This window comes from Etheostoma spectabile, chromosome 7, assembly GCF_008692095.1.
Source record: "Etheostoma spectabile isolate EspeVRDwgs_2016 chromosome 7, UIUC_Espe_1.0, whole genome shotgun sequence".
Classification (NCBI taxonomy): domain Eukaryota; kingdom Metazoa; phylum Chordata; class Actinopteri; order Perciformes; family Percidae; genus Etheostoma; species Etheostoma spectabile.
The window spans coordinates 17,973,039-17,995,249 of record NC_045739.1 but is presented as its reverse complement, the minus strand read 5'-3'; the positions used below and the strand labels follow the sequence as shown (position 1 = coordinate 17,995,249).

The 22,211-nt window shown below is 39.8% G+C and overlaps 2 protein-coding genes across 8 annotated transcripts in view; both read left to right on the top strand.

Annotated features, from left to right (window-relative positions):
* The window catches only part of ttll10 (tubulin tyrosine ligase-like family, member 10), a 16,165-nt gene extending 429 nt beyond the window's left edge, over positions 1 to 15,736 (top strand). The window contains exons 2-13 of one of the 6 annotated variants that reach the window (XM_032520418.1): positions 2,993 to 3,128; positions 5,860 to 6,180; positions 6,379 to 6,526; positions 6,821 to 6,939; positions 7,190 to 7,310; positions 8,232 to 8,317; positions 10,275 to 10,461; positions 10,588 to 10,759; positions 11,476 to 11,616; positions 13,036 to 13,152; positions 13,248 to 13,341; positions 14,966 to 15,736. In XM_032520418.1, coding sequence (XP_032376309.1) covers positions 5,892 to 6,180; positions 6,379 to 6,526; positions 6,821 to 6,939; positions 7,190 to 7,310; positions 8,232 to 8,317; positions 10,275 to 10,461; positions 10,588 to 10,759; positions 11,476 to 11,616; positions 13,036 to 13,152; positions 13,248 to 13,341; positions 14,966 to 15,624 — 2,133 coding nt within the window. In that variant the 5' untranslated portion in view covers positions 2,993 to 3,128; positions 5,860 to 5,891 and the 3' untranslated portion in view covers positions 15,625 to 15,736. Of the gene's footprint in view, positions 1 to 2,992; positions 3,129 to 4,705; positions 5,002 to 5,788; positions 6,181 to 6,378; positions 6,527 to 6,820; positions 6,940 to 7,189; positions 7,311 to 8,231; positions 8,318 to 10,274; positions 10,462 to 10,587; positions 10,760 to 11,475; positions 11,617 to 13,035; positions 13,153 to 13,247; positions 13,342 to 14,965 lie in introns of those variants that run through there. The other 5 variants (XM_032520419.1, XM_032520416.1, XM_032520415.1 and 2 more) reach the window with 5 other exon arrangements.
* Positions 2,898 to 22,211, top strand: part of LOC116692265 (probable pleckstrin homology domain-containing family N member 1) — a 26,635-nt gene continuing 7,321 nt past the window's right edge. The window contains exons 1-5 of one of the 2 annotated variants that reach the window (XM_032520422.1): positions 2,898 to 2,956; positions 16,691 to 16,874; positions 19,019 to 19,139; positions 19,848 to 19,994; positions 20,326 to 20,412. In XM_032520422.1, coding sequence (XP_032376313.1) covers positions 16,780 to 16,874; positions 19,019 to 19,139; positions 19,848 to 19,994; positions 20,326 to 20,412 — 450 coding nt within the window. In that variant the 5' untranslated portion in view covers positions 2,898 to 2,956; positions 16,691 to 16,779. Of the gene's footprint in view, positions 2,957 to 16,222; positions 16,875 to 19,018; positions 19,140 to 19,847; positions 19,995 to 20,325; positions 20,413 to 22,211 lie in introns of those variants that run through there. The other variant, XM_032520421.1, reaches the window with a different exon arrangement.

The window sequence follows — 22,211 nt, the reverse complement described above, 5'->3', positions numbered from 1 at the left end:
TGGGATTTTTTTTTTTTTTTTTTATTATTTTTTGGGTATTCTAGGCCTTTATTTTACAGGACAGCTTAGACATGAAAGTGGAAAGAGGGGGAAGGGGGTGGGACCTGCAGCCACTGCGTTGAGGACTTAGCCTCTATATATGGGCTACCAGGTGAGCCACCCATGCGCCCAGGATTTTTGTTTTTGACTCTTTCAAAACACATGAAGAGTAATGACTGTTAGTTGTTTGCTTTTGGTAAGTTTTACATTAAATCTTCCAATGTGCTGTTCTAATCAAGAGAAAGGATTTGGGTTGAGACTCATCAAGGTAACCCTGTAACATGTAATAAGCTACTTAAGCAAATAGTTGTTTTACTTAACCTTTAACAAGCAGTCATGCAAACAACCACTTGATTAGACATGTCCTGTCAAATATGTTACTTATTTAAGCCTTTTTTGGTAAACTTGATGTGTTAGCATTGTGTTTTTAATAAACATGAAGACTGGCGTGTTGAGATATCTTAGCTAATGTACAAACCATACCTGCCAACATTTTGGTACAAGCACATTTAACACCGTGGTTAAAAACAGTGTTAACTGTGTTTTTACCACAGTGTTAAATGTGCTTGTACCACTGTGGTAAAAACACATTTAACACATTTAATCATTTTTCATCATTCCTTCAACATCAATAACTGTCTCTATTTGGTAAACATCAGTAGGTTTTGTAAACATGAATATGTACTCACTTTAAAAAAATTTAAAATCAATGTGACACACCATACAAAAAGCGTGCATGTTGTTGATATGACTAGGTAAGATGCATGTAAATTGTTGCGCCCACCTCTGTTGAAATTTACAGCTATATTTTGATTTCTTTGTGGGAACACCGCCTTCATCTGACATTTTTATTGGCTCACTTTTGGGTCTGAACTTTCCGCGAAGTTTGCGTAGAGCTCAGCTGCGCAACTGGGTTATAGGTTGCCAGGTGGAGGTGACTAACGGGTTGAAAACTGTGGTGTGTGGATTGTGTGAATAAGATGCGATTCATAGAAGATCTGGCAACTGGTCAACATATTGGTCCGATTATTCATAAAGGAGTTTGGGCCATGCAAATTACAGGAGTTTCCTGGGAAAGATAAACTGGGAGTGGTCCTGGAGATAGGGCTAAAAAATGAGATTGTTGGCAGGTACGTTAAAAACCCAGGAACATTTGATACATCAGCACTGGTGCCAGTATATTTCTAATAACCTCCTGACTGAATTTTGAAGAGGTATTTCTGCAGAGTTGGCTGCCATTTATTTGAACTGATGGTGAATTCCCACAGTAGTTGAATAGACCCACCTGACAGTACTGTGTTAAACTCAGAAACCACAGCACAGTAATGTCAATGCCGGCCACCGACAGAGAAAGAATGCATTGATAAATTGATGATTTTCATTATGCATGGATCAAGCATAGTGCTGAAAATTCAGAAATTTATATTATTATATTATTTTAAGTCCCTACTTTTATTTCTTATTAAATTGGGCTACCGTGATATATCACTGGTGCTCATATCCTATTAACTGAGACCTACAGTATGTAAATATCCTGCTAGATAAACACTGATCAAAGACTTCCAGTAGTTTAAATACTTGACTGTTTGTGTTGGTAATACTGCCTTCCTTCCCAACTCTGTACTAAGATGTTGATTGATTTCACCTGACTGATTTGACTGATTTCTAAAGTACTGACCAGTAAAGGGCCCCCACAATGGTTGAATCAAGGACTTTCTTGTTAGTTGGTGTATTTCAAGGTTTGGAGCATCTCTTCCTTCACCAACTCTCTCTATTCTGTTGTGTTCTTGTCAAAGTCGGCTATTGGTGAGTCATTTTCCATTTCAAAATCAAGTGGTATTCCTTGTATGGGGTTTTTCACAACTTTATAGGGTGTAACCAACATACTGGATGATGTTGATTCAAGAGGTTGCCATCAGTACGAATCATGTACATGTTTTCTCTGCATTTGGAGTGAGAGGCTCAACTGGGTGGGACTGTGGCAACATTTATCCACCTTCACCACCTTATGATGATAGTGTGAAATACCAAAGCTGCATGAAGTACATGACATCTTTATTTAAGAGCCATATCTTAGCCATTTATTGTGTATAGCGCATAAACCACATCTTCTCCCAATGTTAAGCTACTTGGTAGCCATTTTGTTATGACTAATCACTGCAAAATTAATTCTAAAAATGTCACAATCGTAAACCGCCAACAGCAGTCAGATTTGAAGCCTGTGGACGTATTCAAGCAGAACAGACAAACTCATTATTGAGCAATAGGCATGCACGCCTGACTAAGATGTACAAAGGTAATAAAGACACCACATGTATTTAATTTTTATCTTTATCTGTCTCGAAACAACTATTTATCTGGGGACAGTCATTTGCATATGACTTGTACATTTCCCATGATAAAGTCAGTCTTGGTGAAATTTGATGTCTTTGTGTCTCCATCTTGCATTTGTCAGCAGTGGGAATGAGCGAATACAGATCCTGGGAACAAAATGTCGCCCCCCACTACTACTGGCACCTCTTCTTTCCCGGTGTAACTCTGTAAGGAAATCATGAATGGCAGGAGAGAGAAAGACCCTATTGAGACGAGCCTTTCTTTACATCGAAACTTAACTCCATTACGTCCACTATAACACCTTGACAAGGAGAATCCCTCCAAGTAATGGGTTGTGTAGCGACACCATTGCTGCAGGCTACATCCCTGTAATTGCTGAGCACGTCCTGGTACAGGAGGCAGTTGAGATGACATGGGAATGGGCGAGTCTCCAAAGACACACACTTTATGGTGTAACCGCCATGAGACACACACACACACACACACACACACACACACACACACACACACACACACACACACACACACACACACACACACACACACACACACACACACACACACACACACACACGCTTAGGAAGTTGGAGGAGTGATGTAGTGATGTTGTCTATTTCAGGTTTGTTTGGAGTAAATAGGAGAATAACTGGCTTTTAAGCATGAGCAGTGGTAGCTACCATGGACAAACACACAATGAGAAGAGCACCACCTGCAGAAACTCAAAGAAAACAAAAGGAAAGTTCAATTAAGCTAAGGTAAGGTAAAAAAGTGTCACACTTTGGCCCACGCTGTTTGACTGACTTACAGAGGTCAAATAATTATGACAAAGTTATTAATCATGGGGTATGTAATACAAAATGGGAACATACAGATTAGCCACATAAAATACACAAGCGTACATTCTCATTTACACACACATTCACACAACCTCTTGGCAGATGGTGAACCATGAGGCGACAGGGCTGTAAAACAAGCCTGTTCTCTTTGTCTACCTATGCAGCACTTTACACAGTGTGTCTATCAGATGGCAGCTCTTTATCAAGGTGTGGCTGACAGTGGCTCCACACAAAGCTCTGTTAAACAGGAATATGGCAATCCCGCTTCTAATAACTGGGGCGCTGTGGGTGGACTCACATCATTGCCAAGCAGTACTCTTTTGTACAATGTGTGCAAATGACTGAACTGATGTAAATGTCTGGTGACTATTGCTTCCATCTTGTAAATTTAATCTTGCTTGAAATGTGTAACAACACATACATGTAATATCAAGCGGGACGATACGGACAGTTTGCATTTCATTGATATGAAACATGAAAGCTCATTTCATTAGTGGCTCAGTTCAGTTCTCATCTGTTATAAGACTGCAGAGTTTGACAGACCTGCTCTAAATATGTTTAAAATACTTTAAATACGTTCTGCTAGGTGCAAATACATGCTTAACCTACAGGTGTTAGGTGTACGCATCACTCCGGTGGTTACCCTACTTTATGTGTAATTATACGGTTGCATGGATGCTGGGTCTAAGAGGCACCCACCCCTGTCAATTATCAGACTGTGAGGAGGAAGAGAGGAGATTATGCATAATTGCCATCCGTGGCTGGGCCTGGGTGTTTCCTCCTGAGTCAAATCACTGAGATAGAAAGGTGGTTTACCCCCGAGCACACAAATACTATGTTGCCCAACTGCATACCTGCAGCTGCACATGGCTCTAGACAATATGATTCATGGTAGTGTTTGCAATAAAACCATTAACAACAATGATTCAGATGGATTAATTAATGTCGGAATAGTTTGATGTTCACAATAAAAATAATGTCTTGAGGATTTAGGTTGATCAGGTGCTCAGGTCACCTTACAGCTCAAGTTATTCAGTTTCTAAAAGGTTTGAATGCGAAAAGCATCTTGATATTTGGTACTAGTAATTAATCATTGTATCCACTACTACACTAAACTCACTGAATCTAAATATGTTTTACTTTTCTAGTTACTGTGGATAAATAACCATTTAGGCTTTGGTTTTTAGTGTGTAAAATGGAGCTTACTGTAGATATGGGGCCGTTCAAGAAAGAGTCAATCAGTATGAAATGAATCAAATTTTAAATGAATAAATAAATAAATGAACAGAATAAATACTTTGTACGTCACTGAGACTGTAAACAATATTTTACCTTTGGTGTCAAGATATAATACCGTGGAAAACTGGCAAATCCATTTTGATCGACACTGCTATTGTGTTACCCAGGGTTCACACAACACAGGCTTACAGGCAGTTAATATTGAATGAAGCTAAACTTAGAGGTGGGGTAGGTGTGGGATACATAATCTTGAGTAGTTAGTTTGTCTTGTGGTGCTGTTGTAAGATTCAATCTACAAGCGGCAACTGTTGCTAAGCGTCCCATTACCAGAGTAACCGGCGATTGTTTACATTTGTCTTGCGGGTTTGCTTACTTGCAGTTTAAAAGACTACGGCTGATTTCATTTGGCTTAACAGCCAACTAGCTTCAGTATGCTGGTTTGTTGTGTGTCTGGGTCTTGCCGTTGGACTACAAGGTTGAGCGCACATGGCAGATGAACAGGCAGAGTAGGTTTTCATGGAGTCTGGCTTTCCTTGTGTGTGTGGAGTTGCAGGTAAACCCCTTTTGCTTCTACATGTACAGTAACTACAATAAGGTCAGCTCCTGTCTTCTAATACAAAACACCACATTAACTGTATTTTGAGATAGCACATTTTCTTTACACTTTTTATTTTGTCAGGTTTGCCAAATGTGAAATTGCATTATTAACTATACAGACAAAAACAAGGCTAAAGGTACTAACCCTTAGAAGATGAAATGTTCATTTCTGTAAACCAATCAAAACTATTATTGAGACTTTTTTCAGTATTGAGCCTTTTAAATTTAAGGTTTGTTCTGATGGTGGCGCCAGACGAAAGGTAATAGGGTCATTAAATAACAATGTGACCATGAAGGTGCAAATTTCAAAGCAGTTAGACATTTAGATCGTGAGAGTATGACATTTGAGTTTGATGGTGATGCTAGAGGGAAGGGATCCCCATTCTGAGAACTATAAATGGACCAAAGTGATGGTCAAGTGCAAAGTTTGAACCAGTGGGGTTAGACAAAAGACCAGGGGGGTTACCAAATCATTATGGAAAAATCCTGTGACTACCATGACCATCAATATCAATGCCGATTTAAAAGTAGTTGTTGTTGAGATACTTTTTTGTTGGAACCAAAGTGGTGGACCGACCAACCAACAGACAGCGAACTAAAAGAGCCATGACGTTAGCGTGGCTAATGAAATAAATATCATGTGACCAATGACCATACCGGACATTCAGTACAGTACAGTACTATTAATGAAGGGCAATGCGGTTCTCTTCTTCTTTTCCTCTCATACTCCACCAAATCTTCAGTGCTCTGACATTTCTGACTACAGTGTCACTGCACAGCAGAAAAGAGTCCACCTGTAATCCAACATTTTTAGTCATCACCAGGGATCTGCACCAGCACAAGACCATGTCATCTGAGTTCTGGGTGGAGCCCTACAGGGAAGGCCAGGCAGACGAGCAACAAGGGGAAGAAGCGACGAAGAAGGAAGTGGAGGTTCCCTTTGGGGACAACCAGCCTCTAGGAATACTGAGGCAAGAGGAGCCAGGCGAAGAGCCTTTGTCACCTTATCTTAGTGTCATGCAGGAAGTGACATCAGAAGGTGGACTGGTGCAGGTCCAGAGGGAGAAGACACAGAAAAAGAGAGAGAGGTTTCCCCACATGACTGTCAAGCAGGAAAGCCGGGATAGAGGGTCAGGTGTGTAAAGGGGAAAGTGGGATGTCAAATGTGAAGTAGTTTTTTTTTTTTTCCCAATATGTTGATCCGCTATTGCAGCATAACAGAATACAGTTAATCAACACGATTGACATGCATGCGACAGAGATTTTGTGTTTGTTTGAGAATGATTGACAGTGTGCATGTATGATTTTTGCGTGTTTGTGTATGTAAAATTAGCAGGTGCAGGCCTGGTGGAGCGATTCTTCCGAAAGTCTGTCCCTAGGGCCTTGTCGACCTGCTCCTATCCAGACAGGAACAGGCAGGTAGAGGAGCCCCGGGGGCCAGGGCCTTTCTACTTCGTTGGAGGAGCCAATGGGGCTGAATTGTAAGTAGAGACATATGAAATAAAGAATATGAGGGGTATCAATAATGTGCTGGATTGTAGGTAGTTAAAAAAAAAAAGATCACATTGTAAGTGAAGTTGTTTAATTCAAAAAAAAAAAAGCAAAGAAAAGTGATGACTTCTTGGAAATAATTGCTTTCATGCTAGCAGAAAAGATTATTCTCCTGCTGTATATTTAGTTATGGGCCACTTATTAGGGATAACAAGCGACCCCTTATCTTTTTTTTGTGATTAAAGCAGAAGTGTGATTGATTTCCTTTGGGACTTTTCCTTTAGAGTGAGCGGTTACTTTGACAGCCGAGGATGGAAGAGGATTTACAATAAGCAGAGGGAGGATTTCAAACTCAAGTGGTGTGAGACCAAGTCACCAGCAAACTACTGGAACTTCAGAGCAGGTCCAACACTATATTAATTTAACAGAGATCAAGACATAATCTGAATGCTGTATCTTACTATAAACTGTAAAAACATGTGACAATGGTACCTGTCCTTGCCATAAAATGTTTCCATAGAGAATTGGAAAATTGGAAATATGTATTTCAAAATATAAATGTTTCATTTCTGTTCTCATTTTGCTTTTAGTAGGAAAAATGTGTATTGCCTTCCATTCACACAAAGAAAATTTAAATCATGTGTTTTTCCCAGGTGAACAGTTGGTGTACCAGATTCCCAACAACAAGGTGCTCACCACTAAGATCGGCCTTCTCAGCAGTCTGCGGGAATATGAACGAGTCAGCAGCAAAGTCCACCACGGTCGAGGATTGAGGTAGTTTGTATTAAAAAGCAAACAGCTGTAGCAACTTTTTCCTTTACCGATGTATGCATTTTTGTGTCTCAAACCTCCTAGCAACAATTTGGTGCCATCATGAATGTTCAATAGAGGCCCAGCTCTGCAAATATTATGAATAGATATGTCGTTCAAATAGATTGAAAGACATATCAGACTGTGACACTATTTAATAAACACAGCCAAATGGCATCATCAGAAAGCAGGGCTCCTATCTCACAGGCCTTGGATTGAGCATGATGTGTATCAGTTATATAAACTATTTCAGTGGTTAATTATTGATAATAAATGAATACAGTTAAAAACAATTTTCAAACCCGATACAAATTTCAGACAAACCATTTAACCATACATTACAATCTAATAGTAACCACCTGTAAAAAAAATCCTCACGTTAGATTTTAAGGTAAATAAGTTAAGTTAAGTTATGTCATGCACACGTGTAGAGCAAATTTGTACGCTCTCACACACATTCTTGTTAAAGGTTTCATACTCTTCCATTAACTGACAGCTGGTGGCCGTGACTTGCCATAAAAATGTAGCTATGCCCCAGCAAAGGTAAGGAAGAAGACTGCAAGCTAGCAAACATGGATGGAAAGAATGTAGTATTCAAAATACACAAAAAATGCTCTCAACATGTTTGTCAGGCCTCAGAGATACACTGAATGTAAGAATAAGAAAACGTCACAGAGTACCTTTGATAACCCAGCAAACGTTTATGAACATGCATTGATATGCCAAAAATATTTTGTACATGTACTATACTTGTATTTATATGTGTTAAATTGCAGCGACAAACACAAATCAACAGAGAACGCTTAAATGAAACATTATCTAAGTTGAAACCGCTGAGAAGACACATTCATTAGAGCTTCATCCTTGTTGTGTTGTTCTTCACAGGAGGCTGAAAATGGAAGAGTTTATTCCCACTACCTTCCGCATGGATGTGAGGGAAGAGAGGGAGGCTTTCTTTGCCCAGCAAGAGGGTAAAATGCCCAAACACCTACATTTACCTATAGTACAGTAGTACATGTAACAACACAACACTGGTTCAACTGGATTTGTGTTTATTTAGACTGCTATTTGAAATAAACTGCTTGGCAGTGTTAAGACAACAGTTACCTTAGTGATTGTTTAATCAAGAGGTTGAGGATGTTGGAAAATAATGCACTTCACCTCCCATAAGGCCCTGATTAAATCACCAGGGGAACATGCTGTCGCCATAGAGATGAGTCAAAGGGCAGGGCTAAGACACAAACACACAGAGAAACGCTCAACAGGATCTGGATGTAAAGCGGCTCCAGCACAGGACAGGGCTGAGACAAATCCAATACTTTTAATATTAAACCTAAAAAACAGGAATTTTTTAATACTGGAGATGAAACAATTGCATGGTTTCTGTATTGTTTATAGTAATACAGATACACAGCATTATGATAAGTGGTTTGTGTATAATGACAAATATGGTTATCACTAAGTAAACAGGAGAGAGACACAGACAGCTGGTTAAATCTCTGGGTGACAGATGAATTTGTGGAAAAGAAGACGAGAGAAAAGAACAGATCAGACCACAGTAATAGGAGAATAATTATTAACACGTAGTTAAAGTTGCACCACCTCAAAGTGAGAAAACCCCATGTACAATTCAACATCATCATCTACATTAAATTGTTTATTGATTATTATTAATAATGCACCAACATGTAAGAAGCATTTTAAAGCGCCCATATTATGCTAATTTTCAGGTTCATAATTGTATTTTGAGGTTGTACCAGAATAGGTTTACATGGTTTCATTTTCAAAAAACATATTTTTGTTGAACTGCACATTGCTGCAGATCCTCTTTTCACCCTGTGTGTTTAGGTCTCTGTTTTAGCTACAGAGTGAGACATCTCACTTCTATACTATCTTTGTTGGGAACCGCACATGCGCAGTAGCTAGGTAAGATCACATCAGCTAGATAACTCTTTCTTCAACTTTGGTCAATGCAAGGCAGGATTAGCTGGGAAACTTCTTCTAAATGAAGGTGCACTTGTGGAATACCTTCAGAACAGGGACATGGAAGTAGTTCTTTTGTAGAATATGGTGAACCAGTGTGTGTTGTGGCAGTGTTTTGCCATTGAGAACCAGCTAGCATGCTAGCGCTAGAATTTGCTACGGTCAGCCAGCGCATCTCAGCTAGTGACGTAGAAAGCCGTGCAGATTTTGAACACCTCACTCGCAGACTAAAGGCAGGACGCATTCAGAAACAAAATCTCACTCAAAACAACATGGATAGTTCTATTTTTCAAGTTTGTATGTGTGTGGAAGCACCAGAGACACAAAATAACACCCCAGATCCCGCAAAAAGTGATTACTTTTTATAATATGGGCACTTTAATGTTGTATGTGCTTGAGTTGAAGCTACTTTTAACTACTTTATACACTGTTGGGTAGTTTAATGCAGCATATTTTCTGGGCTGGTCTATTTATATAATCTGAATGTTCACATTTAAAGTAACTAGCCATCATATATGCCCAGTAAAAATTACAGTATTAGAAAGTATAAGCTAAATAAGATTGCGTATAATACTTGAGTAAACATACGCAGCTACTTTCCATTACGGCATAACATTAATGTACACATCTAGCAATGGTGAAGCATTGCCTTGTGGGATTTATAGAACACAATTTTTTCGCGTTTTAGATTTAAAATTCTAATTAAATGGGGGAAAGTACATGGTGAACTTAAAAACAAATATGGGGGAATTTCAGACACAGCGGTCATTGGCATTCATAGAATAAAGAAGTTAATATAACAGAACAACAACAGAAAGAAATGCCTTAACATACTGTAGGTCTGAAAGCAACAAAAGAAACAACATAGAACAGGAAAAGTCTATCTTTATATGTCACACGTTTGTTGATTTGCCTGCTTTACAGTAAGTTTATGACTGTTACCAGGTGTGAGCAACAAAGACAGTCACATGTGGATCTGCAAGCCCACGGGCCTGAACCAGGGCAGAGGGATCTTTCTGCTGAAGAACCAGGAGGACGTAGCTGCCTTCAGACTGAAGCTGCAGCACACAGAGGACCGCCAGGCCAACAGAAAGATGCACGGCCGCCAGCCTCAGGCTCGCATTGTCCAACAGTGGGTGAACATACCTAACAATTGGGTCGTAAAAATCAATATTATGACACGTTTTGTGTCTCAAAAAAGGCAAAATGTTTGTGTTGTTACAAATTGACAAATGTAAACTGACGTTTTTTCTCTCAGTTACATCCAGAGGCCGCTGCTCCTGAGAGGGAAAAAGTTTGATGTGCGCTCTTACCTTCTGATTGCTTGCACCTCACCTTACATGGTCTTCTTTCGCCACGGTTATGTGCGACTGACCTGCGACCTTTATGACCCCAGCTCCAACAACCTCTCTGCCCACCTGACCAATCAGGTACACCTCAGTAACATACAGACTGCCCAAATATCCAGGGTTAAATGGCAGATTAAAAGTTAAAGGAACAGAACGTTTAGTCCATTTAAGTCCATCTTAAAACATTATTTAGCTTTTTGTTATCACTCCTCCTGATGTCATCACTTTTGAATGAGCGTTCATTGTGAAAGAAGTGCAGAAATATACTGACATGTATATTATAAATGTACTGCAACATGTATCTGAAACTAATATAAGGCTTGAGCAGTCTGAGTTACACAAATCAAGTTGATATCTTTCAAATCAAACTTAGGAAGATTCCCTCTTCTTTGCAATTGCTGGGCGATAATTATCTGCGCTGAAAAACTGAACAATCAACAAACGCTGTCAATTACCAATATTCCTGCATTAAATAAAAAGAAGAACTGGGAACTGGACTGATATCACTGTTCATTTTTGGAGTTTAAAGGCGTTCATTCACTAGCTCATCCCAGATTTTTATATTCTGGGTTTGACTTTCACTGGAGAATATTTCATGGTAACTGTTTATGCTGTTTAAGGCCAAATATGTACCGCGTAAACTAACAATTAAAACAAATTAAAAAGGGCAAACCCTTTCATGATAATACTGGAGAGACATTTGCATTACTTCCAGAGAGGTTGAATAGATCAAGCCTTAGCTGTGTGTCTTTCTGCTACTGCTGACTGCTTCATGTGTCTCTGCTGTCTGTCTCCAGTTTATGCAGAAGAAGAACCCCCTGTACAGCCAGCTAAAGGAGGACACTGTGTGGTCCATGGAGAGCTTCAACACTTACGTCAACGACAGATTTCAGGTTGCCAAGGGTCTGCCCAGGGACTGGGTGCTGGGCACCTTTGCAGTGAGTGCTGCTGTGTGTTGTCGCTCTCTGGGACCAATTACCATTATAATGATGATTGTTGGCACTTGCAGCTAATTGAGATTGCGTTTAGGCTTGGATGACATCATTCGGGATTGAGGATACATCATGGTATTAGTAAAATGAAATATCACATGTGCTGTTTGGTGATTGTTTTTACCCATAGTGCCTTCTAGGACAGCAAATGCCACAGGGTACACATTTTTTTTAAAATCTTTTTCAAGTTACACTTGTTAGAGAGAAACCTCAAACCTTCAGTGTGTGATAGCTTTGTCAAGTTTGATTTTTTATAATCTTTTAAAATATATTTTACAATGGCCCAAACTTAATAGAAGTCCAATCTTAACTTCTTCACAGTGCTAATACAACTCATACTGCACTTCCACTGCTAGGCTATAGTTTAGTATTTTCTTAAAGGACCAGTGTGTAGGAGGCATCTAGTGGTGAGGTTGCAGATTACAATCAACTGAATAACCCTCACCCCTCCCTTTCCAAGCATCTGGTAGAACCTGCGGTGGCCTTCCCGAGAGCATTTGTTTGGTTTGTTCTTTCTGGGCTACTGTAGAAACATGGTCTGGTCCTAGTCTGGCTCAACAGATGTAGTACACTGCTGGGATAAGCCTGACATCCAGCACGTCTCTCATGTGGCGGATGTCCCTCTCGCTATCTCCACTATCGAGGCTTACCACTTGCCAGGACGGTAGGGATTGTTTTGAAGAAATATAAAACAAGCCAGAGCGTTTTTTTCCCCTATCCCAGAATAGATAGGTGGTGTAGCAAGACAATACTCCAGCACTGACACAGCGCTATGGAGATCTGGCAATGCGATACTAACCCACTCCCTTGGTAAATCAATCCTACACACTGCTCCTTTAAGTTGGTCTTTAAACTTATTCAGGTAATGGGTTATTATGGTTAGTGACATACATTAAGTTTTAAGTGGCACTAATCAATATTCTATTTCTATGATCCACTAATAGTTTTAGCTTTTCATATCTTGTTGTTTTGGTTTTCCAGCCGGCATATTTGTCTCCCATCAGCCTCATTTCCAGCAGCCGGTGGCTATTTTCAGCTAAAACGCTCTGATAAACTTACTTTCTGCTACCTGCACTAAACAGCAGACAGAAAGTCAGTGTTTTCCTGCTGCCCCCAAGTGGTTTAAAAAAAATCTATTAATGCAACTAAATTGTTTCAACACTAAGCCAGGCATGACTAAAGTAACGATCAAGTCATTTAAAAAGAGCAGACAAATAAATCATCGAAGAAAAGCAACCACATATTCTCAAATAGAATTATTAAGAGCTGCAGACATTCAAAATGGCTGCCGGAGGATGTGCTATATTGTGTATCACTCAGAAGCCCAATTTGACCAACAGGTTGTTTTTCCTTTCCATGCATCAGAAGTACATGCAGCAGATCCTTACACATTGTTTCTTAGCTGTCAAATCCAAGTTTGACAGCCGACTGGGCTTCTTCGACTTGATTGGCTGCGACTTCATGGTTGACGAGGACTTCAAGGTTGGTGAAACGTCACTTAGAATCTGAGTGGCAGTCAGTGTTTGTGTGTTAATGTGCATGTTTTTGGACTAATCATGTTTTTGTGTGCGCCTAAGGTGTGGCTGTTGGAGATGAACTGTAATCCAGCGCTTCATACCAACTGTGAAGTGCTGAAGGAGGTGATACCCAAGACTGTTGTGGAAGCACTGGGTGAGCTCACATTACCACAGCTGATCACTTCTTTTTCTTTTTCAGGTTCAGTAGATGTTTAAAGTGGAAAGTTAACACCATGCTCAAACAAAAATCATCATAGTTCCCTTCATGAAACACTACTGTAGTGCAGTGCCCGTTTAAAGCGTGCCTGCTTGTAACTGGCAGATTGCTTGGCCTCCTGTATTGCTGCTTGCAGATATAATGCCTCTCTTTTCAATTGAAGAAACATTTGAATGCAGGACTTGTAATGCATGGTATAGTTTTACTATTACGAGTTAATAGTGAAAAGTAAAGCAAGGCGCTGTTTGCCTGGGCCCCAAAATTATTAACTTATTGAACCTTTCAGTTAATCTAGTCTCGCCAGTACCAATCATTTTCTCATTTTAGTCAAACTAATTTCACATAGGACTGGGTTCTGCATTCAACACTTTTTAGGCACTGACCAAATTTCCTCTAAAGCAGGGCCTTAAACATACAACCCGTGGGCCAGAACCGGACCGCCAAAGGGTCGAATCAGGCCTACTGGATGACTTTGCAATCTTTTAACAAATGCAGAGAAGTAATAAGTTCCTTTATGTATATCATTTATGACTTTAATTTTAGTTTTTTCTCTAATTATTAATCCTCTCTCCCGGGTCCGTAACATTATTTTTTTTTCCTACAATGACCTTAGAACACGGTCATAGCAGAAGCAACTTATGTTTGGTGACATCAAGCTAACAAGAATCTCTGTGGCAGATGAAGTTTCTGATCTTTCTGGAGTGGTTTACTGGTCTGGTCATGAACTAAAATGAGTTTGACACCCCTGCTATAAAGTATTGAGTATCAAAGAATGCCTTGTCATTTAATACCTAAGAAGTAAATCTCATCAGTGCCAGTGAGCCAATAAACATGCAGCATGCTTTCCAATAATGATGGTGATTGGTTGCCTAACAATACATGTTGCAGAGATACATGTTACGCACAATACATGTTACGCACAGAGAAAGGGCTCACGTAGTAGAAGTTGAAAACTTGGAAAAATTATTTTGGTATCGTTTAGGAACCGGTATCAACAATTTGAACAATATCCAGTCCTACATAGGATTTTATTTGTTATATCGGATCATTATCTGATGAAGAACACAGGTGTCTACTGTCAGCGTTTAATGACGCCGGTGCTATCTCGTCTCGTCATTATTGTTAACAAATTTTTCAATTTAGCAGAGCTAATCATTTTTAAACAGGCTTAGTGGCTTGACGTAGCTGTTCCTGTAGGCTATCTGCCCATGCTTGTTGATACCAGGAAAGTGAAGAAAAGTTTGGTTGGTATATCCAGCAATCATGCAACATTGGTAGCAGCAAAAAGGGATTCACAGTCAAAATGCCCGCTAAAAAAAAGTTTTACGATTATTTATTCTGAACCTGTCACGTGTTGAAACGACACTAGCCAAGTGTGAACTATATCAGATGAATGGTATTAAAATGAATTAAAAGACAAGGGACCGACGCACACAAGCACGCACACACGCACAAACAATTCTTATAGTTAGATATTAGTGTACTAATTAGTTTGCTCAACAGGCTGATGTGCAATACCACCCAACGAGTTTTTATCTGCTGTCACTACTTCATGCTGTAGATTTATCTCTGGAGATCTTCAACAAGTGTCGTCTCAAGCAGAAGACGCTTCCTTTGGCCAGTCAGAGGGACTTTGTGCTGCTTTACAATGGAGTTTTCCCTCCTGATTCAGTGCTGGCCTGCAGCAAGAGCAACACAAATGGTGAATTGAACCAAAAACGCACCAAACAGACTGAACCCAGAAGATGTAAGTCAGGGACAGAGGGCCAAATTGTGCACACATTAACCCCTGATGATGTTGATGTGTCAGCAAGTGTTGAAGGAAGGGGTAGTTCAAAGTCTCGTCAGTGTCCCACCACCTCCACCGACGCCTCAACGCTCCATCAAAGCTCTCCCTCATTGCAGGGACCGTCATATTTACACAGCAGCAAGCGGACTGTAAGGAATAAGAACCCCAGGTCTCGGGTCGAACTCCAGCTGGGCAAATGTACTTTTCATCATCATTTGAAAGGTGTGGATGATGTAAAGCACTCTAAGGCTCAGCAGAAGATGAGTATCATCATGCCGCTATCGTCACCAGGGATCTCCGTCGGTGGATCTCCAGAGACAAAGACACCATTCCCTCCTCATGCTGAACTTCCTGTGTGTGGGAACAAATGTGAAGAAGTGCTCAGAAAGGACACAAACAGCTACGTTTCTAACATGAAAGAGGAACTGTGATGCACTATATGTAAACAGCTGGGATCCAAAGAGCTTTTGACATCTGGTGCTGTTTGACTCTGCAAGAAATAAAAGCTTATTGTGACAATAAAGAATCTGTTCGTCATTTGAATAATGAGAACAAAGTTAATTTCACTGTTGCTTTGTGTCGTAATGAGCACATTTGATTTATATTTAAATACAGTTTTTTCTTCCAATAGTGTTAGACTTGTTAACTGTAGTCAAAGCCCAAATGGAAAATATGGCCATCAGTTATCTTACATCAAGTTTCGTCACTTCACAGATACCAGCCCTGTGGAAAGACAGACACACTCAGACATGATAGTGTACGAACCCTCCCACCATCTTACTGTAATTCTAGCCAGGAAGATCAACACAAGGCTCCACTTTTCAGTTGTTGCGGCTTGTTGTTTTGACTGCAGCCCTTTACCTCTCTGTTTCATGACTCATAATGATCTCACTCGCCTATCCATATCCAGGCTCTTTGCATGAAAACATAAGCAGGCATGGTCCCGTCTTTCCCAACAGGATGCTTGCTTCATCCACATGCTCCTCAACAAGGAGGCTGAGAGCATCAGAGAAGCCTGACTTGTCAATGGGAAAAGGTTCACTATCGGTTGCAGCTGTATTTTTATATCTAAAGATGGTTAGCTTTGGATGACAATAGAACCGTTGTTTAGTCGTCTGGGTGAAGCGTCAGTAGGTTCCCAGTTTGAGTTCTAGTCTAAAAAAAAACGACCTGAGGAAGCGGCTCGGTTATCTGCAGACAGCCAACTGACAGGAAGGAAGGAACTACCGCGCTGCAACTCAACAAACACTTTTTGCCAGTTTTATTTTCAATTCCTCTTCAAAAAGCTTTAACACCTTTCGTTTGTTTGGCTTTATGAAAATATAAACTACATGTTTGGCAGAAAGGAGGAACTAGAGCTTAACAGCAACACCCCCTCCCTCCTCATCTCTAGTGCACAATATCCTCTTTTGGACCCAACCAGCCACTGTTTTTTTGTTATCTCTTTGGTTTTAGTGTGGCACGAGACACACACACAAACACACACACACACACAAGCCCAGTGGGGATGATTGTCTGGGCAGATGGTGCTCAGTCTGTGGACTAGAAGCTGAGACAGGCAGTGAGAGACAGACTCTTGGTCCGTCATGGGATGCTGCAGTGTGACCCAGAGGCATACTGGAGTGGACGAGGTGGGCCCTGATGAGATCGAGCTCCTGGAACTCTCTGGAGACAATTTAGGGTAAGACAAGAATTCAAGCTTTCAATTTGAATCTCAGAACAAACAGAAAAGTAATGGTGGGGAATTTACACATTATGAATGTAGTTCTTGGATCCTAAAATGCAGATTCAGTCATCTTTAATGTGCTTTTACTGTTTTTAAACTGTTTGTTCAAATGTGGTTTTGGGAGTTCTGTAAGAGGAAGCTGTGACATTCTGTAAAGTGAAGAGAGCATGTGGTTTATCTTTGACATATCATTTGTCATGCGTCATTTTTAGGCTGGATATATAAAACAAGGATATGTAAACCTTTTTAAAGCTTCAGAGTATTCAGTGATACCATTTCCAGGATGTGCACACTACATGTTTGTTTTTACAAAGTAACAGGATGTGCTTTTACGCAGAAAACTTCCAGCTAATGCAGTGAAGAAAAAGGTTCAATTATAAACTCCTTAACTATGATGAAAACAACAGAAGAACACATTACATCCATATAATTTCCACTCCTCAGCACCCAGAATAACAAGGCAGAAAAACTAATTGGCTCCTATTTACTAAACATGAACATGGGAACTCAGTGATGCTGCACTGACGTGATTAGCAGATTACTATAAGGCAATGGCTGAAGCATGGAGGGGTTTAATGTAAAGTCAGGGCGGGACAAATCCCTGCTCGTTCTAGGCTGGGGGATTAGCAGAGGCTAATTACAACAGCAGCTACCAGCCCTTATGTGTGGTTGTTTAATGATTACTACTTGTGGTTGCAGCCTACTCATGTTTGTACTATGCAACGTTGACAAAGATGTTTGTTACAAAGATGCAGTGGTGGAAGAAGGTACTGAAAATGTCTTGCATTCAAAATTTCTGCCCAAAAGTAGTAATATCAAAATATACTTAACTACTTAAAGTACACATTATGCAGAATGGCCCATAACAGAAACATGTGTATTATATTATTGAATTGTAATTATTGATGCATTCATGTGTCCATAGCTTTAATATTGCAGTTTGTTTTACTGCGGTAACTTGTGAATTACACTAAGAGATGAACAAAGTCTTATCTTTAAAAAAAATGTATTATAATTTATTTGGTAATCCAATTTTATATTATTATGAGAATTTGTAAAGTAATCAAGTTATCAGATGGAGTAAAAAGTGCAACATTGGGTGCCCGGATAGCTCAGTTGGTAGAGCGGGTGCCCATATGTAGAGGCTTACTCCTTGAAGCAGTGGGCCTGGGTTCATCACAGAGCTGTAGTCTTTTACTGCATGTCCTTGCCCCTCTCTCTCCCCTTTCATGTCTTCAGCTGTCCTGTCGAATAAAGGCCCAAAAATTAATGTAGTGGAGTACAAATATAAAGAGAAAAAAAGAAATACAATTAAAGTACCTCAACATTGTACTTAGGTTCAGTACCACCATGTCACTGCTAATTAGGGCTTCATGGGCAGGTTGAACACTTAACATATTTAGCTTCTTACGAATATAGCAGCGTTGTGATCTCATTGGATTCAGTTCAATTTTTTTTTCTTTTATGAATATCATCTATTGCTCCTCTGCTTCCTTTGTGCACTGTATTGTAGGACTGTAGTGGGTGACATCATACTAAAAATCAAGCATTTTTTGTATGCATCTTTTTACTGTACTTTTTCTGTTTACGTTCATTATAGTACACATTCAAAACCTGCATAGAATTAATATATGCAGCTTAGGCTACAAAATATGGCGGTAAAGGGTCAGCAGGTGGGTCTGTCTCTTCTCTGCCTACTCTAATCTGATTATGTCTGCCTGCTGCTGGACCGCACAATTTAAATTGTGATGCGCTCAAATGCTCTTCAATCTCTATTTATTTTCTTTTAGGCTCACCATGGTTGAAGCCAGTCCAAGCATGCACCACAAGGAAACACTTACAAACAGGACCCCACAATTATACTTTTGGAGTCTCCAGTCTCTCTGACTCACGTGTCTTTGAACCAAAACGAACATGCACTTTAACATTCGCACTGCACAGACACAACCAGAAACTGAGCCCACATCCGTGCTACAATGAGGCCACAAAACCACTGGGCCACTGTCGCCTTAGCATTGACTGCTGCTATGTGACAATGCTGTCTGGTGAAATGTGTTACAGTAACATGTGAACATGAAACATGAAATGTGTTTATTCAGAGTGTGGAGTCTAGGAGAGACCAGGCTTCAGCTGTCAGTGAGGAACAGCAGAGATGAGCTGCCACCACCACCACTACCACCACCACCACACCACCCTTCAGTACGAAACCTGGAACAAAAGGTGTGTGTGTGTTGTGTGTTGTGTATTGTGTGTTTTGTGTTGTGTGTGTTATGTAAGACAGTGACAAAGACACAAGCATAAACTTCATCATGCACTTTTCACACATGTGTAGCTCACTTTGGGCAGACAATGTAACACTTTTTAGTGCTTGGAGTGTGCCTCACACGAATATTAAAAATTTCCACTCGGTGCTGTTATTTGTGTTGAGGCCAGCAGACACTGTTTACACACTGTAGGAATTTCCATGACAAAAAGTGAGAGGTTCTGCATATCTTGTTTGGTGTGATTCAAACTTTACAGGAAATAAAAGAGGGAGGAAACACTTGAGTTTTTACACTTCTTTCCACTTGAATGCCAAATATGAAGCATCCAAACCCCAAGAGAACAACAAAACACAGTCCTCATTGAGAAAGGTGCAACATTTTGCTCAAACAACAATGATTTTAGGCTTACAACAGGGAAACAAACTCCAATTTGCTGTGTAATGCATGACTCATTGCTATGTGAAACATCTGGCCACATATACTGATGCGGGCAATGATATGCGAAGGCACATGTGTAAAAGAACAGTTAGACACATACAATATGAAGGAATCTTACTTTTTAACAGCACAATACAAGGTTAATTGCAACTAAGGAACAACACTAAGAAAAGCTCTGAAATATTTATATCAAGAGACATGGGCTGACGCAGTTTTGTGTCTGTAGGTGGTGCTGTGGGGCAGAGACAGAGACGAGTTGCACCACAGGATTTACTCCCACCAGCCAATCAGGGAGTGGGAGGGCCAGCCTGCCCACATGTATGGAGAGATCATCCATTCCTCCCTGGTGTCTCTCTATAACAGCTATACACAGGTAACACTGAACTACACATAGGGGTCAGCTGGGAATGATGAGGTTATGGCTCCATCAATACATAATTCTAAAGGGGCATATTATCTGAAATTCTCTTTTAAAATAATCTTGTAAAATAATTTTGTTTGCGAGTTGTAATAGTTGTTGAAACAGTACGATAAACATCTGGCAAGCAACATCTTTTATTAAAAATTGTGAGTTTTATTCAAATGCCTGTGTAAACTATTGATGGAGCCCACAGGTTGTTAGTCAGTAGCCAATGCTGCACGGTGTTGGGCTTCTGCTGCTTGTTTGGTGTTTTGGTGTAATTTCTTCATTTTGTCCCCCACAGGAAACTAGTGAACACTTCCTTGTGTTGTTTTCTTTCCACCTCTTGATACTCTCTCTGGACCACTCTCGACAAGACTTCATTTATGAGGTAAAACTAGAAAATGCTTGTGAATGCTGAAAAGCTAAATTGCTAAAGCTAAAGTACATTGCTGGCATAGTTATGTAAAAAGAAGGTGAAGTAGTGACAATAGGTGGACAACTGGGAATGGTTTTAATTAGTATGAATTTCATTGAAATTTTGAATCACACCAATAATGTATCAAACAAAAGTGGAATATTTTAAGGTTTTTCAAAAAGCTGTTGCTACACTGAGTTGCTGGTTAAAATGTGTAAGAAGGTGAAGTTGTAGGGAAATGTGGAAAAGTGGAAATGGTTCAAATTGACAAGAGTCTTAAAGGTCCCTTGCCACACAAAACCGTTTTTACTTGCATTTTTAAAACATATTTTAGGTCCATATGTGTTTGTGTTGTGAATGTGAAATTGAACGGCTGCCTCCTCTGTCAGCTCTAGCCACTGAACAGAAATAAGCACAGAAATCAGGGACCAATTACAGGGGGGGGGGGGGGATGGTGCATTGCTCAAGAGCACCTGGCAGTGCCAGGAGGTGAAGTGGCATCTCTCCAGCTACCAATCCACACTCCCTACTTTGGTCCGTACAGGGACTTGAACCAACAACCCTCCAGTTCCAACCCAACTCCCTACGGACTTGTTGTTTTGAGCTTGTACTAAAATTCGAGTGATCGGCTCCAAGTAGACAGCTCTAAGTACAGGGTAAATGCACGCAGGAACCACACACACACACACACACACACACACACACACACACACACACACAAACATTGTGTGTGCAATATTTGTTATAAACAAACAGGTGTGATAATTAAGCAGCAAAGCCAGGGCAAGGTTTGATTACAGCTGTAATAGTCTATATCCTCAACGTTCCACTTCCGGGATTGCTCTGTCTCCGACAGAAATTCTGTATCTCATATTGAAAGAAAATCATAAAGTCATAGTATTGTATACCAGAAAGAGGTATAGTATAAATTTGAAAATAGTCAAATTATATTATGTTGAAAATAGGTATAGAATAGTATGTTGAAGAAAGTTATACAAAAGTCATAGTATAGTAAATCAAAAACTGTTATAGTACAGTATGTTAAAAAAAAGAGAAAATAGTCATAGTATAGTATTTCTTAAAAAGTCATAAAACATTATTGTATAGTATGTCACAGAAAGTCTGGAAGAACGTGCAAACTTCTCCAATCCAGACCAGGTATTGTACCATAGGTCACAAGTTTCACTGCATACTTGTGAGTGGTAGTTGGAGCTGTACTAACCTCTGAGCCACTGTGTCAACATGAACGTTGAAAACAGTCATGGTATAGTATGTCCAAAAAGTGATTAAAGACGTCATAGTATGTCACAGTATGTCGAAAAAAAGTCATTGAATAGTATTTCGAAAAAAGTCATTGTGTAGCATGCCCAAAATGGCCCAAAAGTTTGCATTGCCTACATGCTGGTGCTAGTTAAAGTTGTACTAACCTCTGAGCCACAGTGACAACATACACATTGAAGACATCATGGTCATGGTACAGTAGGCCTATGTCAAAAAATAATCAGAAAAAGTCATAGTATGTTGAAAAAAGTCATGGTATAGTATGTTAAAAAAGTAATAAAAAAGCCTTTGTTTATTATGTCAAAAATAGTCAAATTATATTGTGTTGAAAAGAAGTGATAAAGTAACTGAATAGTATATTGACAAATGTCATAGTACTGTATGTTAAAAAAGAGAAAAAAAGCAAAAGTGTAGTTTGTATAGACTGTTATGTCAAAAAAGCAATAAAACAATTGTATACTATGTTGAAAAACCTGATAAAAAAGTCATAC